The 24448-nt window shown below is 39.8% G+C and overlaps 1 protein-coding gene across 1 annotated transcript in view; it reads right to left on the bottom strand.

Moving 5' to 3' along the window:
- The window catches only part of HCN2 (hyperpolarization activated cyclic nucleotide gated potassium and sodium channel 2), a 160478-nt gene that overhangs the window by 85314 nt on the left and 50716 nt on the right, over positions 1 to 24448 (bottom strand). The window contains exon 2 of the mRNA XM_089657458.1: positions 24402 to 24448. This exon is cut by the window's right edge and continues 377 nt beyond it. Within this exon, the coding sequence (XP_089513584.1) occupies positions 24402 to 24448 (47 nt within the window). The remainder of the gene's footprint in view (positions 1 to 24401) is intronic.

The raw sequence follows: 24448 nt of genomic DNA on the forward strand, positions 1-24448 counted from the left end.
CCCTGCTGTGCTCAAAATGTGAAGTTTTGGAACCCGATGTCAAGAGCTCGGCCGACCTGACTGGCAGCACTAAATAGAGCACATAATATAAAATTAGAGGAGGCAATATCTTCAAGGCTTGCTCTATGTAACCTTCCCTATGTCCCACACCCTTTTTTTCTCATCTTTTTGTTCTTTGCTTATAACCCCTCTGCCAGTAGCAATGCCCCTCCCCCATTTTTCCCCTCTTTTAAGAGTCTTCCTTGTTTGTTTGCATTTGTATATACCTTGTCCAAAATACAAAATGAAGAAAAGAAAAAAAAAAAAAAACTTTTCTTTGTAACCACTTCAGGAAGCATTTTTTTTAATACGCATGATACATTTATATTTTAATTTTTGGCTAGGAAACTAACCATTTTGGCATGAAAAAATTTGTATTTTTGGCTATAAAATTATTTAACACCACAAGAACATTATACGGTGCCTTGAAAACTTATTCATAACTCTTGAAGACCAACACAAAGTGTCATAAACTTGTGAAGTGGAAGGAAAAAGATAAATGATTTTCAAATTTTTTTACAAATAAATATCTGAAAAGTGTGGTGTGCATTTGTATTCAGCCCCCTTTACTCTGATACCCCTAATTAAAATCTAGTGGAACCTATTGCCTTCAGAAGTCACCTAATTAATAAATAGAAGTCCACCTGTGTGTAATTTAATCTCAGTATAAATACAGCTGTTCTGTGAAGCCCTCAGAGGTTTGTTAGAAAACATTAGTGAACATACAGCATCATGAAGTCCAAAGAACACACCGGAAAGGTTAGGGATAAAGTTTTGGAGAAGTTTAAAGCCGGGTTGGGTTATAAAAAATACCCCAAGCTTTGAAAATCTCACGCAGCACTGCTCAACGAATCATCTGAAAATGGAAAAAGTATAGCACAACTGCAAACCTACCAAGACCTGGCCATCCACCTAAACTGACAGGCCAGGCAAGGAGAGCATGAATAAGGAAACCAGCCAAGAGGCCCATGGTAACTCTGGATGAGTTGCAGAGATCCACAGCTCAGGTGGGAGAATCTGTCCACAGGACAACTATTAGTTGTGCACTACACAAATCTGGCCTTTATGAAAGAGTGGTAAGAAGAAAGCCATTGTTGAAAGAAAGCCATAAGAAGTCCTGTTTGCAATTTACAGATCAGATGAGACCAACACTGAACTTTTTGGCCTAAAACAAAACGCTATGTGTAGTGGAAAACTAACACTGCACATCCTGCTGAACACACCATACCCACCGCAAAACATGGTGGTGGCTGCATCATGCTGTGGGGATGATTTTCTTTAGCAGGGACAGGGAAGCTGGTCAGAGTTGATGCGAAGATGAATGGAGCCAAATATAGGGCAATCGTAGAATAAAACCTGTTAAGAGTCTGCAAAAGACTTGAGACTGGGGCGGAGGTTCACCTTCCAGCAGGACAACGACCCTAAACATACAGCCAGAGCTACAATGGCATGGTTTACATCAAAGCATATTCATATCCATGTGTTAAAATGGTCCTGTCAAAGTCCAGACCTAAATATAATTGAGAATCTATGGCAAGACTTGAAAATTGCTGTTCCCAGATGCTCTCCATCCAATCTGACAAAGCGTAAGCTATTTTGCAAAAAAGAATGGGCAAAAATGTAACTTTCTATGTGCAAGGACATACCCAAACAGACTTGCAACTGTAATTTCAGCAAAAGGTGGTTCTACAAAGTATTGACTCAGGGGGGCTGAATACAATTGCACACCACACTTTTCACACATTTGTAAAAAATGTTGAAAACAATTTATCATTTTCCTTCCACTTCACAATTATATGCCACTTTGATTTGCTCTATCACATGAAATCCCAATACCCATTTACGTATTTGGTTGTAACATGGCAAAATTTCAAGAGGTATGAATACTTTTTCAAGCCACTGTATATTTTCTGTAAACAGGACCTGTAAAAAAAAAAAATAGTTGTTGCAATTTTTTTATGTTACACAATACTTGTAACATACAACTGTTAGACATATATTTTCAGGGAAAAAAAATATAATAAAATGAATTTTAGTGCAAACACAAAAAAAATATTTTTGATAAAAGATAAAGTTTCGCCAAGTAAATAGATACCTAATGTGTCAAGTCTGAAAATTATGTGCAACTGTGATATCGTGAGAAACTGATGCCTAGAAATCCCCATAAGTGATGCTTTAAAAGTCTTTAAAGCTCATCAGGTCAGTAACTGTAAGCTCTGGTGGTAAAATTGTTACTCTCACTCCAAAATTCACGGTGATACCAGATATGTGTGATGCGATCATGGTTTACATACCAATGCGCGCATTTGCGTAGGTATTCAGAGCAGCGGTGATCAGGTTATTTTTTTATGGTTTTTGAAAAAATATTTTCTAATATAATTGTATTTTTTTATTTAAAAAAATGCTATATGATAGCACTGGGCAGGTAACAGGTATTCTCTATGGCAGGGCTTAAAATTTCAAGTCCTGAGCTACTAGCCAGGCCTTAAGAGTTACTCGCCACCAACAAACACACACAAACAGAGACACCTGTACACACACACACACACACACACACACACACACACACACATATAGGACATGTGCATACACACACACACAGAGACACATGTGTACACACACACACAGACACATGTATACACACACAGGCACGTACAGACACGCATACACAGATACATGTACATACACAGAAATACACACACACACACAGACACATGTACACACATACACAGACAAATGTACACACAGACACACACATGTACATGCACACACAGAAACATGTGCACACACACAGGCATGTACAGACACGCATACACACAGATACATGTACATACACAGAAATACAAACGCACAGACACATGTACACTCATACATACATGAACATATACACACAGACACATGTACATGCATACCCCCCCCCCCCCCCGTAAAAAGTAGCAGTACTTCGTTGTTCACTCACAGATCCGGGTACTGCACTCTAGGGGGAGGCAGAGAGCACAACACGCACTCCTTCCTTTGCCTTCACTGCGCTCAGCTATTGAGCAGTCTGACGGCTCCCAGTGCCAATGACAGATCCGGCATGAGCTCTGAGCCTGCTCAGCAAGACGGCCCTGGAGGACACACTCGCCTCCACCATAATTTCCACTCGCCAGGCAAGTGGATATTTCAAGCTCTGCTCTATGGAGACTTTGGGGGTCTGTATCAGCCAAAGAATCAAAGCTATGTAACCAGAAGGGACAAAATCTTCATCGCTTCCAGTTTCATTCTGGGCAGAGGAGATCGATGAGCAGAGATCGAGGGAACACACTGTGAAAGTGTTTGACAGCTATACAACCACTGGATCACTTTCACTTTACAGCTGTAATTCAGCTGAGCAAAAGTAGTCTGCTACTGCCATCAGCTTATGCATACTTAGCCCTTCTGTCTTTGTACATACTACGTACGTTCAAAGAAGCTGAGCTGTTATTACCCCCAGTTCAGCTCTTTGAGTGTATTGACAGTACGATACTTTTAATTTTACAGCATGTTCAGAAGCATCCTGTGGGCTAGATGTCAAGGAGGAAAAAACAGGAATTACTGCACTGTCAATTAGAGTTCTACAGTGCTAGAACCACCCCAAAACATTGCAAGAGTGTCACATAGGGTGGTTTTTTTTTTTGTTTTCTTGGGGTTTTTTTTACAAATAGTCACCTGACTGCCATATGGCACCAAATCAGCTATGTGTGGCCATCGGCTGATGACAGGAACACACTGCAGTGATGTATGCAGACCATGTCACAATTTGACATACTACATTTTTGTTTTTGCAGTTAATATCGCTTTAAGACCTGAGCAGCGCTGTTTCTGTAAATCCACAACCAACCCCTACATGTGACCTGTAACTTGCAACCCTACCCCTCCACATGTTTTTGCACATACTTGTAAACTTATATGAACAGTATAATGTGTATCACCAGGCCTTCTTACAGCCATATTACAACAGACAGCTGCTCAACACAAGACACTTTAGGATGCTATAATGTTTGAGAGAAAACATACTGCTGGCCAAACTCACAGTCAAAGTTCATAGCCTTATATAGACAGTCATCATCCACCATCCAAAATGAAAATGCAACAAATAATAAAATAAAAATTTAAATTTTTTCAGGTTCTCTACTCACTACAAAATATTTTAGGTTATTCCAAATATAAAACGTATAAAAGGCAAAAAGGAATAACATTTTAATTTGTGCTTTGGTTTATTTATGCTCTTTCTTAAAAATAACTGATAATATTTAGCTGAAATTACACTAAAATACTGCCATTCAAATGTGAGTTCTGGAGTCCAAACAGCTTCTAACTTCAGCTTGTACAATTAAGCTTTAACAATAAAACCTGGAAGCTGATTGGTTTCTATACAGAGCTGCGCCAAATTTTGCAAGCTCCAGTTTTAGTAAACCAACCCGTGTCACTTATACAGGTCAGACTCTATAAACTTTGTTCCATTGGGTTCATTACAGAATCTGCTGGAGCCATCTTGTCTTTGAACTGCTCATGAGATACCAACCACAGTGTCATTAGCATTCAGGATTATTTACCCCAATTTTTTGTCTAGACTTTAACATTCAAGGTAAGATTTACAAATGGGTAGCCTCTTCATGAGCTGGAAGTTCCGATTTTCTACCTCCTCTATAACTTTTGGCACTTAATTTTTTTGGGGGGGAGGGAAAAAGCCATTTCTGCCCAGATCGCCGAAGTCATCTAAGTGGTTGTTTAGCCCACCTCTCTGCGCCCCTGGCCTTCTGGGGCACATCACACATCACAGAAGGCCTCAGGTCCATTCACGAAGCGCAGCAAAGCTTGCACATGTGCAGTGGGCAGGTTGCCATGAAGCCACAAGGAATAACAGCTGGCTTCCCAAAGTAAATATGCCGGCACCAGGGACATAAAGACCGGCAAAGAACCAGTGAGGGTGAGGAAGGCGCTGGATCTTTGGATGGTTACGTGACCTTAAAAGTAATTTGCTACACTATTTGTAGCTGCTGACTTAAAGAGGATCTATACCCTAGAAAGTTAACACATTCCAACTTTGGACAAATAAAGACAATACCAACTCATGTAAGCATCTCCTAAAAACCCATGGTCTGCTTCTAAGGTGTGTTTATTAAATATATATACACACACTATATTGCCAAAAGTATTGGAACGTTTGCCTTTACACGCACATGAACTTTAATGGCATCCCAGTCTTAGTCCGTAGGGTTCAATATTGAGTTGGCCCACCCTTTGCAGCTGTAACAGCTTTAATTCTTCTGGGAAGGCTGTCCACAACGTTTAGGAGCGTGTCTATGGGAATGTTTAACCATTCTTCCAGAAGCACATTTGTGAGGTCAGGCACTGATGTTGGACGAGAAGGTCTGGCTCGCAGTCTCGGCTCTAATTCATCCCAAAGGTGTTCTATCGGGTTAAGGTCAGGACTGTGCAGGCCAGTCACGTTCTTCCACCCCAAACTCGCTCATCCATGTCTTCATGAACCTTGCTTTGTGCACTGGTACGCAGTAATGTTGTAACAGGAAGGGGCCATCCCCAAACTGTTCCCACAAAGTTGGGAGCATGAAATTGTCCAAAATGTCTTGGTATGCTGACGGCTTAAGAATTCCCTTCACTGGAAGTAAGGGGCCAAGCCCAACACCTGAAAAACAACCCCACACTATAATCCCCCTTCCACCAAACTTTACACTTGGCACATTGCAGTCAGACAAGTACCGTTCTGGCAACCTCCAGACCCAGACACGTCCATCGGATTGCCAGACAGAGAAGAGTAATTTGTCACTCCAGATAACACGTCTCCACTGCACTAGAGTCCAGTGGGGACGTGCTTTACACCACTGCAGCAAATGCTTTGCATTGCACTTGGTGATTGTAAGGCTTGGATGTAGCTGCTAGGCCATGGAAACCCATTCCATGAAGCTCTCGATGCACTGTTGTTGTGCTAATCTGAAGGCCACATGAAGTTTTGAGGTCTATAGCTGTTGACTCTGCAAACAGCGACTTCTTCGCACTATGCCCTTCAGCATGCGATTACCCCGCTCTGTCATTTTACATGGCCTACCACTTCATGGCTTAGTTGTTGTTCCCATTTGCTTACACTTTGTTATAATACTGCCAACAGTTGACCAAGGAATATTTAGTAGCAAGGAATTTTTTTATGAATGGACTTATTACACAGGTGGCATCCTATCACAGTACCATGCTTGAAATCACTGCGCTCCTGAGAACGTACCATTCTTTCACAAATGTTTGCAGGAGCAGTCTGCATGCCTAGATGCTTGATTTTACACACCCGAGGCCATTGAGGTGATTGGAACACCTGAATCTAATGATTTGGAGGGGTGTCATGCTAGTTACATTTTAACACTGCATACCTGGTACATGAAGGTATTTTGCAAAACAATGCCAGACTGTCTCATACAAAGAAAACCTACAAGGCAGGTCATAGTAAATTTTATAGGCACACATTTTAGTAAAGCCTCCTCTTAAACTGTAAGAGATTAGACCCCATCCATGGGTCCAAACAATGCAATACTAAATAAAAACCCAAGATGTCCAAGATGGTGCTGTGAGAGGATGAGGTTTTCGGAGGCTCCTTGAGGTTCAGTGTATACCCTGCAGTTTCTTTATACTCCCCAGCCGCTGCTCTATCCCCAGGAAGGTGGTACAGAGACAGGAGACAGTGCAACTAAGTAGTGTAGCAACCACTCTCAGTCTGTGAGCTCCGGCATTGCACAAAAGCACACAAAGGTGGCTTCATCCTCCAGCTCTTCAGCTTCTCCCCCATGTGGAGCAGCAAGTCTGTTCCCCCTCCTCAGTGCACACATCCTCCTCCTGCACCCGCTGGAGTTGAAGGGTAGAGGAGCATAGTACAGCCTTATTTGGAAGCCTGTGGGATCAAAAACTAGCAGCCCCTGTTGGCGATTACAAGCTGCAGCACACAACCAGCAGATTATAGTCTGCCACCCCTCCTTCTGAGATATGCCCATAGGGAAAAATGTGCTGCCTACTTGCCACACCAGAGCAGATAGTGGATCGTCGAGACTAGAGCTGACCCATGGTAGCTGTGCCAACACTGTGCAGATGGCTACATAGACGGATACCCCCGAAGCTGGTATGGAGGGGCAAAGAACACTACTGTGGAGGAAGGGGGTGATGTAAAGGGGGAAAGAAGACACTACTGTGACTACATGACATCTTTTTATTGGGGCTTAATAGTTTTCTTTTTTTTTTGTTTTAGGTTCAAGCAAAATAATGCCAGTTATCCCTTAATGATACACATTCAGATATCTTTGAATTGACTGCCCTTTATTTCACTCCCATCACAACGATATAGTCCCTATTACAGACCTTAGATCAGACGACCAGTTTGTTTCAGGCTTGCATGAAATGCTCTCTGTTATACACTGTGGACAAAAGAAAAAAACAGTGCACAAGCAGTGTTGCATGGCAAGGCTCCAGGGAAAGTGAAATGCCAGCTGTGGCCATGGTGTAACTCACAGCTTTGGGAACAGCATGATTGTTTGATCTACGGCCTGTAATGGGAAATATCCTTGTACTGGGAGGATGACAGAATGTAGTCAAGGAAATGTCATCTGAATGTATGGTTTTCCATTAAGGAAAAAACAGAATATAAGGCCCCAACACATAAAAGCTAAACTGGTTTGGAATAGCTAGGAGCCCAATTGTATCGTATATGGTCTGTGGTTATTGGAACATGTTGGAACATGTCCAAAACAAAAGCAGCAGATGACCAATTTGCTGGCATGCTATGAGATTTGACATTTTTTGTGAATACACTTGATGAAACGCTATTAGTGTATAGTGAACTCAACAGCTGTATAATTGATAACTGTAGTACTGTATGGGCTCAGTGCCCAGATTTATTGAGCCCAAATTAAAATCCTCCGAGGAACTGAATTAAATATCAGGTGACTTTAACCAGAAAGGTAGAGGGCATTTCAGGATCAGACTATTTTCTACCTTGCAGCAGGTCATGCTAGAGGGGCATTTCAACTGAAGTTGCTAATAATAGTTCTACACAGAACACTCTGCCTTTCAATAATTCATTAGTTACACTGTCTAATGTAGGGTAGTTAGTATGTACATTAATTCATTCAGTCGCTGCAGGCTTCTATCTTCTCAAACCAGAAACATTTCACATTAAACTGTAATATCTACAGTTTTGTTGATAACCATTTAATTTTCATCCACTTTAAAGTAGTAGTAAAGACCGCTTGCTCACTTGTACCTGCAGGTAAGTTTATAATACAAGGTCAGTACATGGAATATTTCCTAAACGTGCACCATTTAGATATTCACTACTTCTGCAACCGGGGACATCACTGGCACATGTGCACTGAAGAAATGGTGTGACTTTCCCTCAGAGCACTTTGCCACGGCTGTGGCTCCCATCCACATGCGAAGGTGTAACGTCATTGCAGCTCAGTCTCTCAAACAGTCAGAACCAACGAAGCGGAAAGGAAGACCAGTGGAAGCCCTGTCAGCGGTGATACTGCACTGCTGCAGGACTTCATTTTAAGGTGCATACTAGCACATTGGGACAGTAACTTGTAGAGTGATTTTTTTTCTTTTTCTTGGACACTTTACTACCACTTTAATAGTATACTTACTGTATAAAAATGTACTTGATCTATAACTATGCCAGACAGTGCCTCTTTCCTTTGTATAATAACAGCCCATCAGAGCAGCAACATTGTGTCACTAAATGACCCAGAGTAGCATTGAATCAGCCAGTCCCTTCCCTATATAATCAGCAGCTCTGGCCAGCTAGCTGGGGCCAGGACCATTGCACACTCTCATTTTATTCCTTTGGTGTTGATGACTACCAAAGCTCTGCTCCTTTAGTCTGCAGCTGTCAGTTCTCCCTGCATTTGGAAGCCACTGTAACCAATACTGCTGCTCTCAAGCTGAAGAAGGGGCAGCACTTGAAGCCATTACTGTCCAGCACAGTGGATATGTGCTGAAAAGGACCATACTGATAGGAGGAATTTAAGGACAGACATATGGGAATATTTATCAAAACTAGAGCAAACAGACTCTAGAGCAGTTGTGCATAGCAACTGTGACAGACCCTGTCCCGGCCTAGCACCCTGCCTGAGTGCCTCCGCCAGAGAGCTGCTTTCTTGCCGTTGGAAAACAGGAACAAGGTATTATAGCTGGGAATTGCACCCAAGAACTAGACCACACTAACTTAGGTGCAAACAGGAACTCCTTTATAGAAAATCCACACAGAATTTATACCACACAAAAACAGATAAGAGCTTGATCACATTATCCTAAACAATGTAAAACTTTAAACAGTAATATCATCAGTACATCTAATGATAGTAACCTTATTAAACAGTGATATAATTAACAATAAGCTAATCAACAGCAAGATGCCCAGACCAGTCAGGGAACCCACCTGTCAGGAAAGGCCTGCCCATAGTGTAGGTGAAGTTCCACGGCGCACAAATATGCGCAGAGTCCATGCGAGCCAAACAGATGTGCAGGCATTTGGACATAGGCGCGCACGCATGCGCACTCGCACGTACAGGCATGTACCTGTCACTAATGCTGGCGCCAAAAGGGCTATTTAAACTGGCTGCAACAGTTCTCCCATTGCCGTATGGTATTTTGCATTCTTGCGTTCCCTGATTCTTGTGATTGACTCTTGATACCGAACCAGCCTGTTCCTGATCTCTGCTTGATTGCTTCCTGCCCTGACCTCTGGCTTGTCTTGGATTATTCTTCTGCCTCAGCTCCTGTCTGATTGATCTTCCATTGCTGACCTGACTACTCTTCCTCCTGCTGTTATAAGCCTGATCTGCCTGACCTATACCGAACCCGGCTCGTCTGACCCTGCATCCTCAGCATGCTGCGCTCGAGTATCCATCCAGCACGACTACATCAGAACCAGGTACGTGACACCACCCCAGACAGTCCGACAACCACAACCCTGAATACACAAAAGTACATTACACATGCTGTCTTTAAGGTGTTTGGCTTTCATTTGTGTAATCTGTCCACTAGAAGGCCTCATGCACACTGGACGTTATAAAAACGCCAGTAGCATTAGCTGTAGAATGCCACATTAAAAACACAACTTTTGTCTTTTTTTTCTGTTTTGGCATTAGCGTTTGAGTTTTTTAGGGTTTTTTTTTTTTTTCTTAGCAAAACTATACTACCACAAAAGCTTGAGGCTCAAAAACGCTGGATAGCTGCATTTTGCAGCGTTAGTGCATTTTTACAGCTGAAAAACTCTTCTTCAAATGCAATAGCTCTGCAAATGCCCCTACCAAAAAAACAATGATAGAAGCCTATGTGTGCATAAACACATATGATAACATGCTGGAGAATTTACTGGCTATGGAGAAAACGCCTGATGCCCAAAACAGCAGCTGTAAAAACATCCAGTGTGCATGAGGCCAAAAAGTAATTATAAGACAAAAATCAGTCTGAAAAAAGGGAATTAATATATCTTTTTAGATTTCTTGAGGGAGATTGTTGATAAATATTTCTGTCCTAAGTGGAGGAGCTAAAACTAAAAACGCACGTGAAACCTTGTCCTCGTACAACCTAGGAGGAGGGGTGTAAGCCAACTCATGACTAATTACTACGATATGTAAGCTCACCAGGAGGTGTACAGACTAAGCCGATATATTTAAATAGATTATAAAGTACTTTGGGAAAAGTATAAGAACTCAATTATCATATTGAGATCCAACACATTCATACATACAGGGGGTTGGACAAAAAAGAGAAACACTACATGATACGCAGGTGTGAAAGTGAAGACATGTTTCGCATTGAAAGTGGAAGGGATGGAACATTCTTTTGCTTCTGCTGTGTGATGAGACATTTCACTGTGCGCTACTATACACATCAAAGCTTACGGAGTTTTACGGAGTTTCAAAAAGGGCAAACTGTTGGTGCCCACTTAGCTGGTGCCTCTGTGATTGAAGTTGTCAATTTATTTGCCGTGTTGTGAGGTACAGTATCAAAAGTTAAGATGGCATATACAAGTTCCAGGAAAATGTAATCAGATAAGCATGAGCGCAGTCAACATGGTCAACTGACCAAAAGAGACAAAAAGGACATTGCGCAGGATTGTGACTCGGAATAAGAACACAACAGCTGCAAAAGTTACTGCAGAGCTCAATCTCAGTTTTCCAAAGCCCGTGTCCACAAAAACTGGGCAGAGGAAACTCCATAAGCAAAACATTCACAAGTGAGCTGCAATTGTCAAACCTCTAGTGACCAATATTATTGCTCAGAAGAGGAGAGAGTGGTGCAAAACCCATAAATAGTGGACCATCGATCAATAGAAGACTATAATATGGGCAGCACAGTGGATAGTGGTTAGCACTTCTGCCTGGCAGTACTAGGGTCGTTGGGTCGAATCCCAGCCACGGCACCTCCTGGCTGGAGTTTGCATGTTCTCCCTGTGCCTGCGTGGGTTTCCTCCGGGTACTCCGGTTTCCTCCCAGACTCCAAAGACATGCTGGTAGGTTAATTGGATCCTGTCTAAATTGACCCTTGTATATGAATGTGAGTTAGGGACCTTACATTGTACGCCCCTTGAGGGTTAGGGACTGATATGAATGTACAATATATATATGTAAAGCGCTGCGTAAAATTGAAGGCGCTTTATAAGTACCTGAAATAAATAGAATATGATCAGATTGTCAGGGCTGGGCTCCTGCTACTTAATGAGTAGCTCTTTTCTTTCATTGCTCAGAAGCTGCTCAGCTGTCTGTTAATTACCAGCCACTCATCTACACAGTAACTTACCTGGATACCATTACCTGCCTCACTAGTCCAGCCTGGTTTAGGCAGCCATATATTGGTATTTTGCACGCCTCATCATCACCTTGAAAGGTAGAGGTCACTGCCAGCAACTATGTACAAATTTTGTCCGATCATGTGCACCCCATGGTGCAGACATTGTTTCCTGAAGACAGTGCCATTTACCAAGTCAAAAATGCACAGATACACAAAGCTGGTGTTATGAAATAATGGTTTGATGAGCATGCAGATGAATTCTCATACGTTCCCTGGGTACAACTGGACCTCAATATCATAGAGCCACTATGGTAAATTTTGGACAACAAGGTTTAGGATCGTTTTTTGCCTCCGGCATCTCTGCGAGAACTGGAACAATGTTTGCATGAAGAGTGGTGTCAGAATCCATTATCCACTATCCATGACTTATATTTGTCAGTTCCCAGGAGGGCTGTCTTGGATGCCAAAGCAGTCCAACACCATATTAGGTAACAATTTTGTTCTTTTACCTGATGTTTCTACAATGTTGTCCAACCCCTGTATGTTAGCAATGTTAATAAGCAAATATTAGATTGAGGAATGCTCCTAATATTTCCCTCACAAAATGACTTATTAAACCAATCTTAATAATTTTCTTATCCTAATCGATTTATACCTCATTCTGTCTCACTCATATCCATGCATACTTTTTTAGATCTTAAGAATTAATCTGAATATATTTTCAATTTTGATTCCATACAGGAAACAAACTTGATGAACCTATCATTTTCTTTGTGTACTATTAAAATATTTTCTCCTTTACAGTTTTCTTTTCACCAAATAATCAATCCCCTTAATAAAAGTAACACTGTGGTACAACACATTATTTATGAATTATGAATGTCACTTCAGAATTAAACGTTTCTTACTTGCCCTCCAAAATGTGTTTGGTATAAAAGTTCTATAACAAATACATCCTTTCAAATTACCTTGTCAAAATCTAAGCATAAAATATGTTTCCTAACTTGTATTTTTAAAATCATTTGATATACATGAATAAATAGATGTTATAATGTAAAGCCTGTCCTAACATTTCTATATGTCAGTAAATACCTGAACGATTAGTCAGTAATGTTGATCATTTAATCGATGGATGGATGGACAACGGTACCTCCAATACAAATAATAATTTATAAAAATTAATTAAGCTGACTGTAATTATTATCCGGTTAATTTTGTGCATGCAGAAATCCTTTGAACACCACAAGACCAGTGTGAGTATGGACTGAAACTATCAAAAATAAATATTTATTCACAATAAGTAACTTTACAAAACACCATAATAGTCAGATTGGGATACGCATTGAGATAAGATATTTGCATTGAAGTTCTAAACTTTCCTGTTACTGTAATTTATATATACAAACAATATAAGATTGAATCCATTAATGAATTTCCCCTTTTGTAGATATCCAAACTTGTTTTTGTAAAATTTGACAGATAATAATCGATGTTTGACTAACTTGGTCTGTGAACCCGAATTCTCAGAAGTCCGTCTAATGTTATGCCAATACAGCAATTAAAATGACCAAATTTTGGAGTGTTTAGGATATCTAATAGGGGGTAGTAAATCAGCTAACAAACAAATTGCAAACAGAAAAATCAATAGGAAAAATGGAAACTATAGTTACCCTTCCACAAGCAGGTAGGCTTTAAAATGGTTGCTGGCCAGACTTTCATAATATGGCTGCTAATTAATGGGTGTTGTCTCTTAATGATGAAGTGTCCTGATGCAGGTCTCAGTAAATGATGGGCTGTGTCCTATCTTGATGATGAAGTCCCTTCTGTCTACCTGGCTTGCTATTATATTTAGTGGCAGACTACAGACTCATAAAAGCCTCTATAAACCTGCCCAAGAAGGTGCAACTTTTTTCTGATTAGTGGAACAGGTTACTATTCAATTATGTGTTCACCTACGAATTAGCTGACTTGGCCACAGGGTGGCACTCCAAAACTAGAAATGTCTATTTCAGTTTTCGCGAAAATGGATTTTTATTTATTTCCGTTACTTATATAGTGACGGTCAATTTACGCAGAGCTTAACATATATATTGTACATTCATATCAGTCCCTAACCCTCAAGGGGCGTACAATCTAAAGGTCCCTAACTCACATTCATACATACACATACTAGGGCCAGTTTAGACAGGATCCAATTACCCTACCAGTATGTCTTTGGAGTGTGGGAGGAAACCGGAGTACCCGGAGGAAACCCACGCAGGCACAGGGAGAACATGCAAACTCCAGGCAGGTGGTGCCATGGTTGGGATTCGAGCCAATGACCCTAGTACTGCCAGGCGGAAGTGCTAACCATTTAGCCACTGTGCCTGCTGGATTTTCTGGAACAAATCATCCTATAGTAACTATTTTTATGATAAATATTTTTTTTTATAAAGGATTCAACTATGTTAATTGGCCTGAAAACAGACGGTCTTTGAGCGTCTGGCCATTTTCTAATTTGTGGTACCAGCATTTAAATGGAATATTTTTAACTATACATATATATACATTTCAGTCCATAATTACAATATTGACGATATACACAAAAGAAATAAAATAACTTGCATACTTACACCACTACTTGATTATGGCTACATTATAACACGTTTATTTGAAATCATTATATCATATGTATAACTTTAGTAAGCTTAATAAATCTTTTTGAGATCAGATGTTATTTCATCCTAATCATGTCCTTTCATATAGTAGTGTATATATGGAAACAGTGGTGTTCCTTTTTTACCTTTTTAACAATGGTAATCAATTATAAACAAACCATATTAATATCAAGAAACCCAGAATATAATTTTTGTATCCGCTCCACATATATACTTTGCAACATTGTAAAATCATATATCCTACAGTTATCTTGTCCAATAAAAGCGTTTATTATATATTAGTTTGTAAACAGTCTTTGGTAGGCAATATATATTACGACAGTGTCATAAGGTTGTAGGCCAACTTTATGACTTGGGCTTGCAATATAGAGTCCATGAAACTGACTTATGTTATATGAATAATTTGGGCAAGGGAAATAGTAGACTTTTACAAGAAGTTTATTTTTAGTGGTCTACTCTTTTTTATTTTCCCAATGTTGAGACAATAGTGAGCCACTGGACAAACAGGTTTCTTAATTGTGGTGTCCACTAAAGACAAAATGCATGGACTTCTCCCTATATACACTATATTGTCCAAAGAATTAGGACGCCTGCCTTTACATGCACATGAACTTTAATGGCATCCCAGTCTTAGTCCGTAGGGTTCAATATTGAGTTGGCCCACTCTTTGCAGTTATAACAGCTTCAACTCTTCTGGGAAGGTGGTCCACAAGGTTTAGGGGCGAGTCTGTGGGAATGTTTGACCATTCTTCCAGAAGCGCATTTGTCAGGCAATGATGTTGGACGAGAAGGCCTGGCTCGCAGTCTCTGCTCTTATTCATGCCAATGGTGCAATGGTGTTTGGGTTGAGATCAGGCCAGTCAAGTTCTTCCACCCCAAACTCGCTCATCCATGTCTTTATGGACCTTGCTTTGTGCACTGGTATGCAGTAATGTTGGAATAGGCAGGGGCCATCCCCAAACTGCTCCCAAAAAGTTGGCAGTAAAAATTATCCAAAATGTCTTGGTATGCTGACAGCTTAAGAATTCCCTTCACTGGAACTAAGGGGCGAAGCCTGACCCCTAAAAAACAACCCAACACTATAATCCCCCCTCCACCAAACTTTACACTTGGTACACTGCAGTCAGACAAGTACCGTTCTCCTGGCAACCAACAAGCCCAGACATGTCCATCACATTGCCAGACAGACAAGTGTGATTCATCACTCCAAAGAACACGCCTCCACTGCTCTAGAGTCTAGTGGCGGCGTGCTTTACACCACAGCATCCAACGCTTTGCATTGCGCTTGGTGATATAAGGCTTGGATGCAGCTGCTCGCCCATGGAAACCCATTCCATGAAGCTCTCTACACGCGGTTGTTGTACTAATCTGAAGACCACATGAGGTTTGGAGGTCTTTAGCTACTGACTCTGCAGTCAGTTGGCGAATTTTGTGCACTGTGCACTTCACCATGTGTTGACCCCACTCTGTCATTTTACGTGGCCTACCACTTCATGGCGAGTTGCTGCTGTTCCCAGTTGCTTCCACTTTATTATAATACCACTAACAGTTGAGTGGAATATTTAGTAGCAAGGAAATTTCATGGATGGACTAATTGCACAGGTGGCAACAGGTGGCTACTATGCTTGAATTCACTGAGCTCCTGAGAGTGACCCATTCTTTCACAAATGTTCTTAGAAGTAGTCTGCATGCCTAGGTGCTTTATTATATACACCTGTGGCCATGGAGGTGATTGCAACACCTGAATCCAATGATTTGGAGGGGTGTCCCAATATTTTTGGCAATAGAGTGTAAGCATTTCTTTCTCATCTATCTGGTGAAAAACAACTTTGTTGGTTCGTAAATATAGCCCAGTTTCAAAAGGGACAGTAGAAACCCCCCCCCCCCCCCCCATTGTTCTGGGATTTTGTTCTGTAAGCAGGCTTGTTTGCAGACCAAATTGATACAGTTCGATAAACAGACTGTCTATGGTGGACACTGGGACCTGAAGTTGACATTGAAATCAGATTTCAAATAGGCCTCAAAATACAAACTACAGAAATGGTAAAAAAATATATTTTTTATTCATAATACCTCTGACATATATGTACTTTAGGAAAAACGTATCCCTATCTTAACAATAGGTGTTCCTGCTAACTAGAGTGACTTTATTGCAAAGTTTTAACCCTTTCAAATCTGAGAATACACAGTATATAATTGTAACAGCTAATGTGAAAAATCATCTCAGCTTGATATGATAAACATATCACATCAAAATAAAATATACACACAAAAAAACTACAACATATCTGATGAATAAAAGTCAATAGTTTTTCTGATGAGTTCTTTTATGAGATGCCTTGAGATTTCTTGTCTTCTTTTGTCTTCTTTTACTCTGTAAAGTTAAAAAAAACTTTACTGAATATGAAAATACAATAACTATGACAAGTGAAACTCTTGTGCCAAATCTTCTTCCAGTGTAGATTTTCTTCTCTTTAAGCTTCAAAGTTTTGTTTTCATCTGGAAGGTCTAAAAATACTAGATTTTTCTTCTAGCAGTGACTCTTAAGCAATTTCCTGTAACAGAAATGCAGTATCATTATTTTGGCATAGTTAATTTTGCATTGGCCAATATATAAACAGTCAGTGTACAGCATAAATGAGTACACGCCTTCTGAAAAGTAACATTTTATTCAATATCTCAATGAACAATTTCTAAAATTTTGACAAAACTGAGTTTTACAGAACACTTGTTAAGCTCATTACATGAAAGGAAGATTAATAATAGTATAACTTAGATTAAAAAATCTTCAGTTTTACTCAAATTAGTCAATGCAAAAATTAATACACCCCACACAACAAAAACTACTCCATCTAGCATTTTATATGACCGCCAATGATTTGTAAGGACAGCACCAAGACTTCTAGGCATGAAATGAACAAGTTGGCGACATATTGCAACATCTATCTTTTTCCATTCTTCAAGAACGGCCTCTTTTAGAGCCTGGATGCTCTAAAAATAAAAAAAAAAATGCTGGAACTAGATTTAGGATTCACATTTAATTTTGTGTTTTGCTAAACTCCGTTCTGCTCCCGTATCAAGTAAATATTCAATATTTCTACCATTCAATAAATCTTGTACATGTGGTCTTCCACTTTCATTCAATAAAAGTGGAGCAACATACTCTAATGGTAGAGGAGTCAAATCTTGATTTAATCTTTATCTTGGTAATGGCAGCTAACCTTTCCTGTTAATGACAACAGAGTTTGCCATGTTTTGTGAAACAATATCAATGGCTGTCCATGTACTTCTTTGTTTGACTTCTGAGGCATAAGGCATCAAACTATTGTCTGGACATGGATGAGTGGATTTCACAGAAGTTTATTTTCATTTTCTAATTCCAAAGCATTTCTGTGTGAATCTAATTAAAAGTAAGCACTGTTTTTTCAAATGACCAGATTTCTTACAATAGAAGCACATGGCATTTCCTGTATGCTCTGAAACCTCGTTCTGCCTCTGACATATCTTTCACCAAACTTGGGTGTGGCCATACATGTGGCATTTCTTTGTTCATCATTTTGAACAGCTACACTGTTGATTTTGTAATTGGTTAATTTAATTTGCCTTCTATTTGTATCAATAATATATACAGCATCTTGTAAACTTTGCTTCTTAGAAGCCACTACAAGAGATGTTGGGTTTAAGAATATAAACTTTTTACAAAAGCTGCAATTGTGGCAGCTGAAGTATGGTCTTGTGCAATTCCCAAAACAATTCTATATGCCTTTTCAAACTTTTTGAGAAAGGTAAATGGATAATCAGGGGTGTAGAAATTTTTTAAAAAACGACTTGTCCAAGGGACTAAATCGGGATCCAAATCTACTTGTCCTTCATGACAATCTACTTGACCTGATAAAAAAAAAAATAATACATTTTAACCAAAACTGTATTTAAATAAGGTTTTAACATTGTGCTGTTTTTTTCCTACTCACCTCCCAGCAACACACCCAGGGACTAACAGGGAGGGGAAAGACACAGAGTGGGTGCTCATTAGGAAAGGGCAGTGTTGGGCCCTCTTAGTGCTCGATAGAAGCGTATCTGCTTAGCGAGCAAATAAGGTGCCGGCCCCAATTAAAAAAAAAAAAAGAAAAAAAACTTTATTCCTTCAGGCTACCCTCGCACATAGAAGCACTAGGACGCTCATTACAAGCACATACTGAGCAACCAAATCAAGCTCCAGTGTCAGCTCCATGAGGCTCCATTTTCCCTGGGTGTATTGGGATCATGGCAGAATTGCTGCGATTCTGCCCACAAACTCAAAACGCACTACAATCTCAAAATGCAGATTCAGGTGCCATTATTTTCAAAGGCACCTAAACGAAGGTGCGGTTTTGTCTCAATAGTTGTGCAATCTATCGATTTATCAAAGCTTGTCGCCCAAAAGAGTCTTCTGCTCCTTTTTGGGTGACAAGTTTCACGCAATGCGATTTGCCACAATATATTGGGGCAAAACCACACTGCGTTTTAAGTGCCATTGAAAATAATGGCACCTGAGCTTTCGTTTTGAGATCGAAGGCAAAATTGCAGCTCTTCTGCCATGATCCCAAAATGCCCAGGTGTAAATGGAGCCTTAGTCCCGGTTCACACTGATGGGGATCTGATGCAGATCAGATGTGGTCCAAAAAGCAGATTTGCATGGCATCTGAAAATACAACGTTTTCTGTGAAGGAAATTCATATTTATGCGGTGCGATTTTGATCCAGTAAAAAAAGGGTCCTGTGCGAGTTTGGAGTGATGTGTTCCAAACTCGCACAGCATAGAGTATAGTGGCATTCTGAGATAACTGCTCACATAGGATGTAATTCGTAGGCAGTTTGCGTAGAAGGGGCTTGAGGACAGATTAGCATAGAAGGGGCTTGAGGACAGATTAGCATAGAAGTGGCTTGAAGACAGATTTGATTTACACCTGAACTACCTTTGACATTCGCACTGAAAACTGACATGAAAATCACACTGCATAAAGTAAATCCTGTTGCCCGCAGCAAGGCTCAATAGAAAAAACAAACAAAAAAAACAAACAAAAAAAAAACAACACACGACTGCCCGGCGCCCTGAATTGCGCATCCCAGGTGTCAGGCAATATGATTTGCACATCCCTGAGCATTACTTGAAATTTGTAAACAATGAAGTATATCTGGAGTAAGAATATTTTCTCCAGTATAAAAATTAATTAATTGCTTTAATCTGTCTGACTCAATGTGCAATGTATTGCTTGTCCTTCATCTGTCAGATTAGTGGTTTGAATTGCTGGCTATGATTACATGGCAGCCATGCCTTAAAGCATACATTTTTCTGCTCATTTGTTAAGTAAAACCTCTCTGTAAGCAATTCAAAACCTTCTGCATTATCAAAAACATTCCTATCATAAGGAGGAATATCTAGCTATTTTCATGAGCTGATCAAAGATCTTAAGATAAGTTCTGCAGCTTTATCCATTCATTTTCGCATTGTCTCATTATCCTGTAAATCATCTTCTACAGACCAGATGTGTGGTACAAAAGACTTTTGTTTAGGTTATTGCTTCTGCCTTACAATTTACAGAAATTCTCTTTACATCATTCTGTAATTCAGACAACTGAATATTTTGTATTTGAATTTCACTTTGCAGAACATCCTTTTGCTCAGTCAAAATCTGACCATTAGCACATTCACAGATATCTTGCCCTGACTTTCTACACAAGCAGCATTCCTAGTACAAACCTCAAAAATTGACTGAACTAAACACATTAACTAACTTCAGTACATTTTTAACTTTTTAATATTAGATTATAAGCACACGTACCACCAATGGTCACCATCTTCAACAAAATTAGAGAGATTTTTGAATTCTACGCTGTCTAGATAATTCATCAATAAAATCCATTACTTACCGATTAGGAAGGTCTTTCTTCCTGTAACGCGTCTTCTCTCGACAGGAATTTACATCTCTTAAGAACAGCATTTTCTCGCACTTGCGTGAAGTTCTCACCAATGCTGATAGTTTTTTTTCAATGATGCTGATTGAACGGTTTTTTTATTTCTCCTGAAAGCTTGACCTTAAAGTTTTCAAATTTCTACCCTCCCATCAAGGTGAAGGAGGAAAAAAAAAAAAAAAAAAATACAAAAACGTTCTATATTCGGAGAAAATCGATCTGGGTGGCTCACCAATAAAGAATTTGAATAAATATTATATTCTGTAAACTTATATTGGTAAGAAAAGTCCAAAATAGGAAAAGTCCTTCTAATTCTGGTATAAAAATTCAAAATGAATTTAATAATAAAATAGCATGAGATTACAGAAAAAGAAATTAAAATACAGAGAGTAAAACAATGTCAACAGTATAGTTTTGTTCTTCAGATATAAATTGTGTGTTTAAATCATATTTAAGTGTGTGTCTCTGTGTATGGCTCATTGTGTTTGTAGAAAGTGTCCCAAAAAGCCCCTTTGTTCTTCTACTTCAAGCGAAGCTCCCTGTGAATGCTGGGTCCAGTAGCTCTATCCACATATAGAAAAAGCAAGAAATATGACTCTCAACAGAAACGAGCCTCTTTTTCCAACATTTAGTTACACTGACTAAGTCCATTAGTGTGGGGGATGGAGAGCGCTACATATACATCCTAAAAGTTTATATATCGATATACACTCACTGGTCACTTTACTGGCCACTCTACACCTGTTTAATTGGCTGGTGACATAAATTGCTAATCAGCCAATCACATAGCAGATACTCAAAGCATTTAGGCATCTAGACATGGTGAAGACGACTTGCTGAAGTTCAAACCGATCAGAATGGGGAAGAAAGGGGATTTATGTGATTTTGAGTATTTTAAAAACTGCTGATCTACTGGGATTTACACACACAACCATCTCTAGGGAAATCGAGACTCATCAGACCAGACAACGTTTTTCCAATCTTCTACTGTCCAATTTTGCTGAGCCTGTGCGAACTGTAGACTGTTTCCTGTTCTTAGCCGACAGGAGTGGCACCCGATGTGGTCTTCTGCTGCTGTAGCCCGCCTGCTTCAAGGTTCGATGTGCTGTGCGTCTCAGAAATGCTATTCTGCATACCTTGGTTGTAACCAGTAGTTCTTTGAGTTACTGTTGCCTTTCTATTAAATCCAACCAGTCTGCACATTCTCCTCTGACATTAACAAGGCATTTTCATCTACACAACTGCCGCTCTTTGGATATTTTCTTTTTTTCAGACCATTCTCTGTAAACCCTAGAGATAGCTGTATGTGAAAATCCCAATAGATCAGCAGTTTTGGAATACACAGACCAGTCCGTCTGGCACCAACAACTATGCCACGTTCAAAGTCATGTAAATCCCCTTTCTTCCCCATTCTGATCGGTTTGAACTTCAGCAAGTCGTCTTCACCATGTCTAGATGTCTAAATGCATTGAGTTGCTGCCATGTGATTGGCTGATTAGCAATTTGTGTAACCAAGCAATTGAACAGGTATACCTAATAAAGTGGCCGGTGAGTGTATGTATACTTAGTCTAAAGTCTTATTCTATATTAATTTATTACAGTATAAAGAACTTCTTAAAAACATTCTTAACATACGAAAACCTTTTTTGCGCTTTTAAAAGCTAAAATGCAAATTAAACCTTATTCCTGTATAACCCAGGAGGAGGGGAGTTAGCCAACTCACTACTAATTACTAGTGGTGAACCGAAATGAAAATCCCGGTGCCGAAACCGATACCAAAAATTCAGAATTCATGTGGCCGAAAACCGAACCGAAATGTCTGTGTATGTGGGGGTGGGGAGGCCCCAATTTTTTGTTTGTATTTTTTTTGCTACTTTCATGTATGTATTTTTTTTTTTTTACTTATGATCTTATTGCTATTACATAGGAGGGAATAGTCCCCTATGTGATAGCATATGAGTGGCAGCTCCTCTTTGTAGGGGGGAGGGGGTAGGGAGAGGAGCAGTGGAGGGAGCAAGAGAGCAGCAGTGTATACAGTGAGGGAGCAGTGTATACAGAGAGGCTCCCTCACTGGCTGTCACTATATGCTGGTGCCGATTTTTAAATGCAATTGCTGGCTTTTTGTTTGTTCACTATAGCTCACAGAATTAGCTGTCACTTTCCCTGGAGCTAAAGGAAACTGTTTCTTTTATCTCAGGAAAGAAACTAAAAGGAAACATTGTTTCTTTTAACTCAGGGAAATAAACTAAAAAAGGAAAAACTTTTGTTTCTTTTTGCTGGGGGGAAAGTGACAACTGATTCTCTGAGCTATAGCGAAGAAAAAAAAAAAGAAGCCGGTAATAACATTTAAAAACTGGCACTGACCAATAGTGACAGCCAGTCACTCTATACACTACTCTTCTCCTGTCTTTCTCAGCCGCCCCTCTCACATTTGCAGTACACACAGTCCCCTGGATCGGCTAAATTTTTCCTATCGGCATTCCTATCTTCGGCCGATATGTTTCGGTGGCCGAACTTTCGGTGCATCCCTACTAATTACCATCATAGATAAGCCCACCAGAGGTGTACAGACTAAGCCTATATGTATTTTTACATAGTCTATAAGTTCTATATAAATTTTACTTTTCACAAACTAGAACAAAAAAAAATAATATAACATTATATTAAGATTCAGCACATTCATACATATATTAGTAATGTTAACATGCAGATATTAGAGGAAGGCTTCTAATAATAAGAAAATTGGACTTGCATCTCCCAGGTGGCTACGAACAGAAGGGATTTTCAGTTGTCCTAAACCTCTTTGATAAGGTCATGTAAACTCCAAAAATGAACAATTACTATTGTCTCCTGTTTTGTCTGTTAAAAAGACCATTGAAAGTGTTTTCTTTTATCTGCACAAATACCAGTTGATCATGACACAAATGTTTTGAGCCTATAATGTCCTGTTCTCTCTGCTTCTGCTGAGATATCAGTCCCAGTTCTCACTGTGGGCTACAGGACACCTCTCCCCTGTTATGAAGATGAGAGGGGTAGGTATTCCTGACAGACTTCTTTTCCTAAAGGGGAAAATGCTGCTCCTACAAGGATGCAGCACTGTGCATGAGAATTGTTACTCTAGGGCAGCAACAGTGTTACTGGCAAGATCACGAAATGAGTATAAAGGAAAAAGCTTAAAAATAAGAACAACAAATTCAGCCACTACAATATAGAAACAGCATAAAGTCCATGTATTTATCAAATCTGCCCCTTTTTTATTTTTTTGTGGAGTACAGACCTGTTTGTCCCAAGTATGTTTAAAAGGAGAAGTTCACCTTTTTATAAAAAATAATAAATGCACAGTTTTTGCAGGTAAAAAATTGTGCATTTATTATTTTTTGCCTGAAAAGCATTGCACCAGCAATCAGCAGATTGCTGGTGCCATTCAGGTCTCCTGCAAATGTGTCAGTAGATCTGCTTGCGTGTACAGAATGTACAGGCAAGCAGATATACTGACAGGAAGATTCAATGGACTACTGCCATGCTCCACAGTGCTGTGGTAGTTAATTGAGAACTACAAGCCACCGCTAATGCTGTCAAGACTTGTAGTTTCTCATCCACAGGAGGAGTGACATGGCCAGGCGGGCTTTTTTTTTTAATCTGATAGCTAGCAGGGGGGAGAAGATCCCCCCTACTATCTGTCAAAGCAGGGGTTTGGCTGGGAGCGGGTGCCAATGCTTTCATTACATGTTAAACCCTGAATACGGGTGTAACACGTAACATGTTATGAAAGGTGAACTTTAAATTCACTAAGGGCTGGTAGGTGCAATATATGACATTTTTGTTACAGAGATTAAAAATACTTCACAGAAAGTAACCCTACAGTAAATCTGGCTATTGGCATCTCCAATTTACCTCTCATTATAGATTTTAGTGATAACAGGTGAATCATACTAACCTCTTCCCATTGATGAATGTACCGAATAAGTCTGGAAAGTCGAAGCA

Source organism: Staurois parvus, unplaced genomic scaffold (assembly GCF_062004578.1).
Source record: "Staurois parvus isolate SC_StPar_1 unplaced genomic scaffold, SC_StPar_1.0 ptg001003l, whole genome shotgun sequence".
Taxonomy (NCBI): Eukaryota; Metazoa; Chordata; class Amphibia; order Anura; family Ranidae; genus Staurois; species Staurois parvus.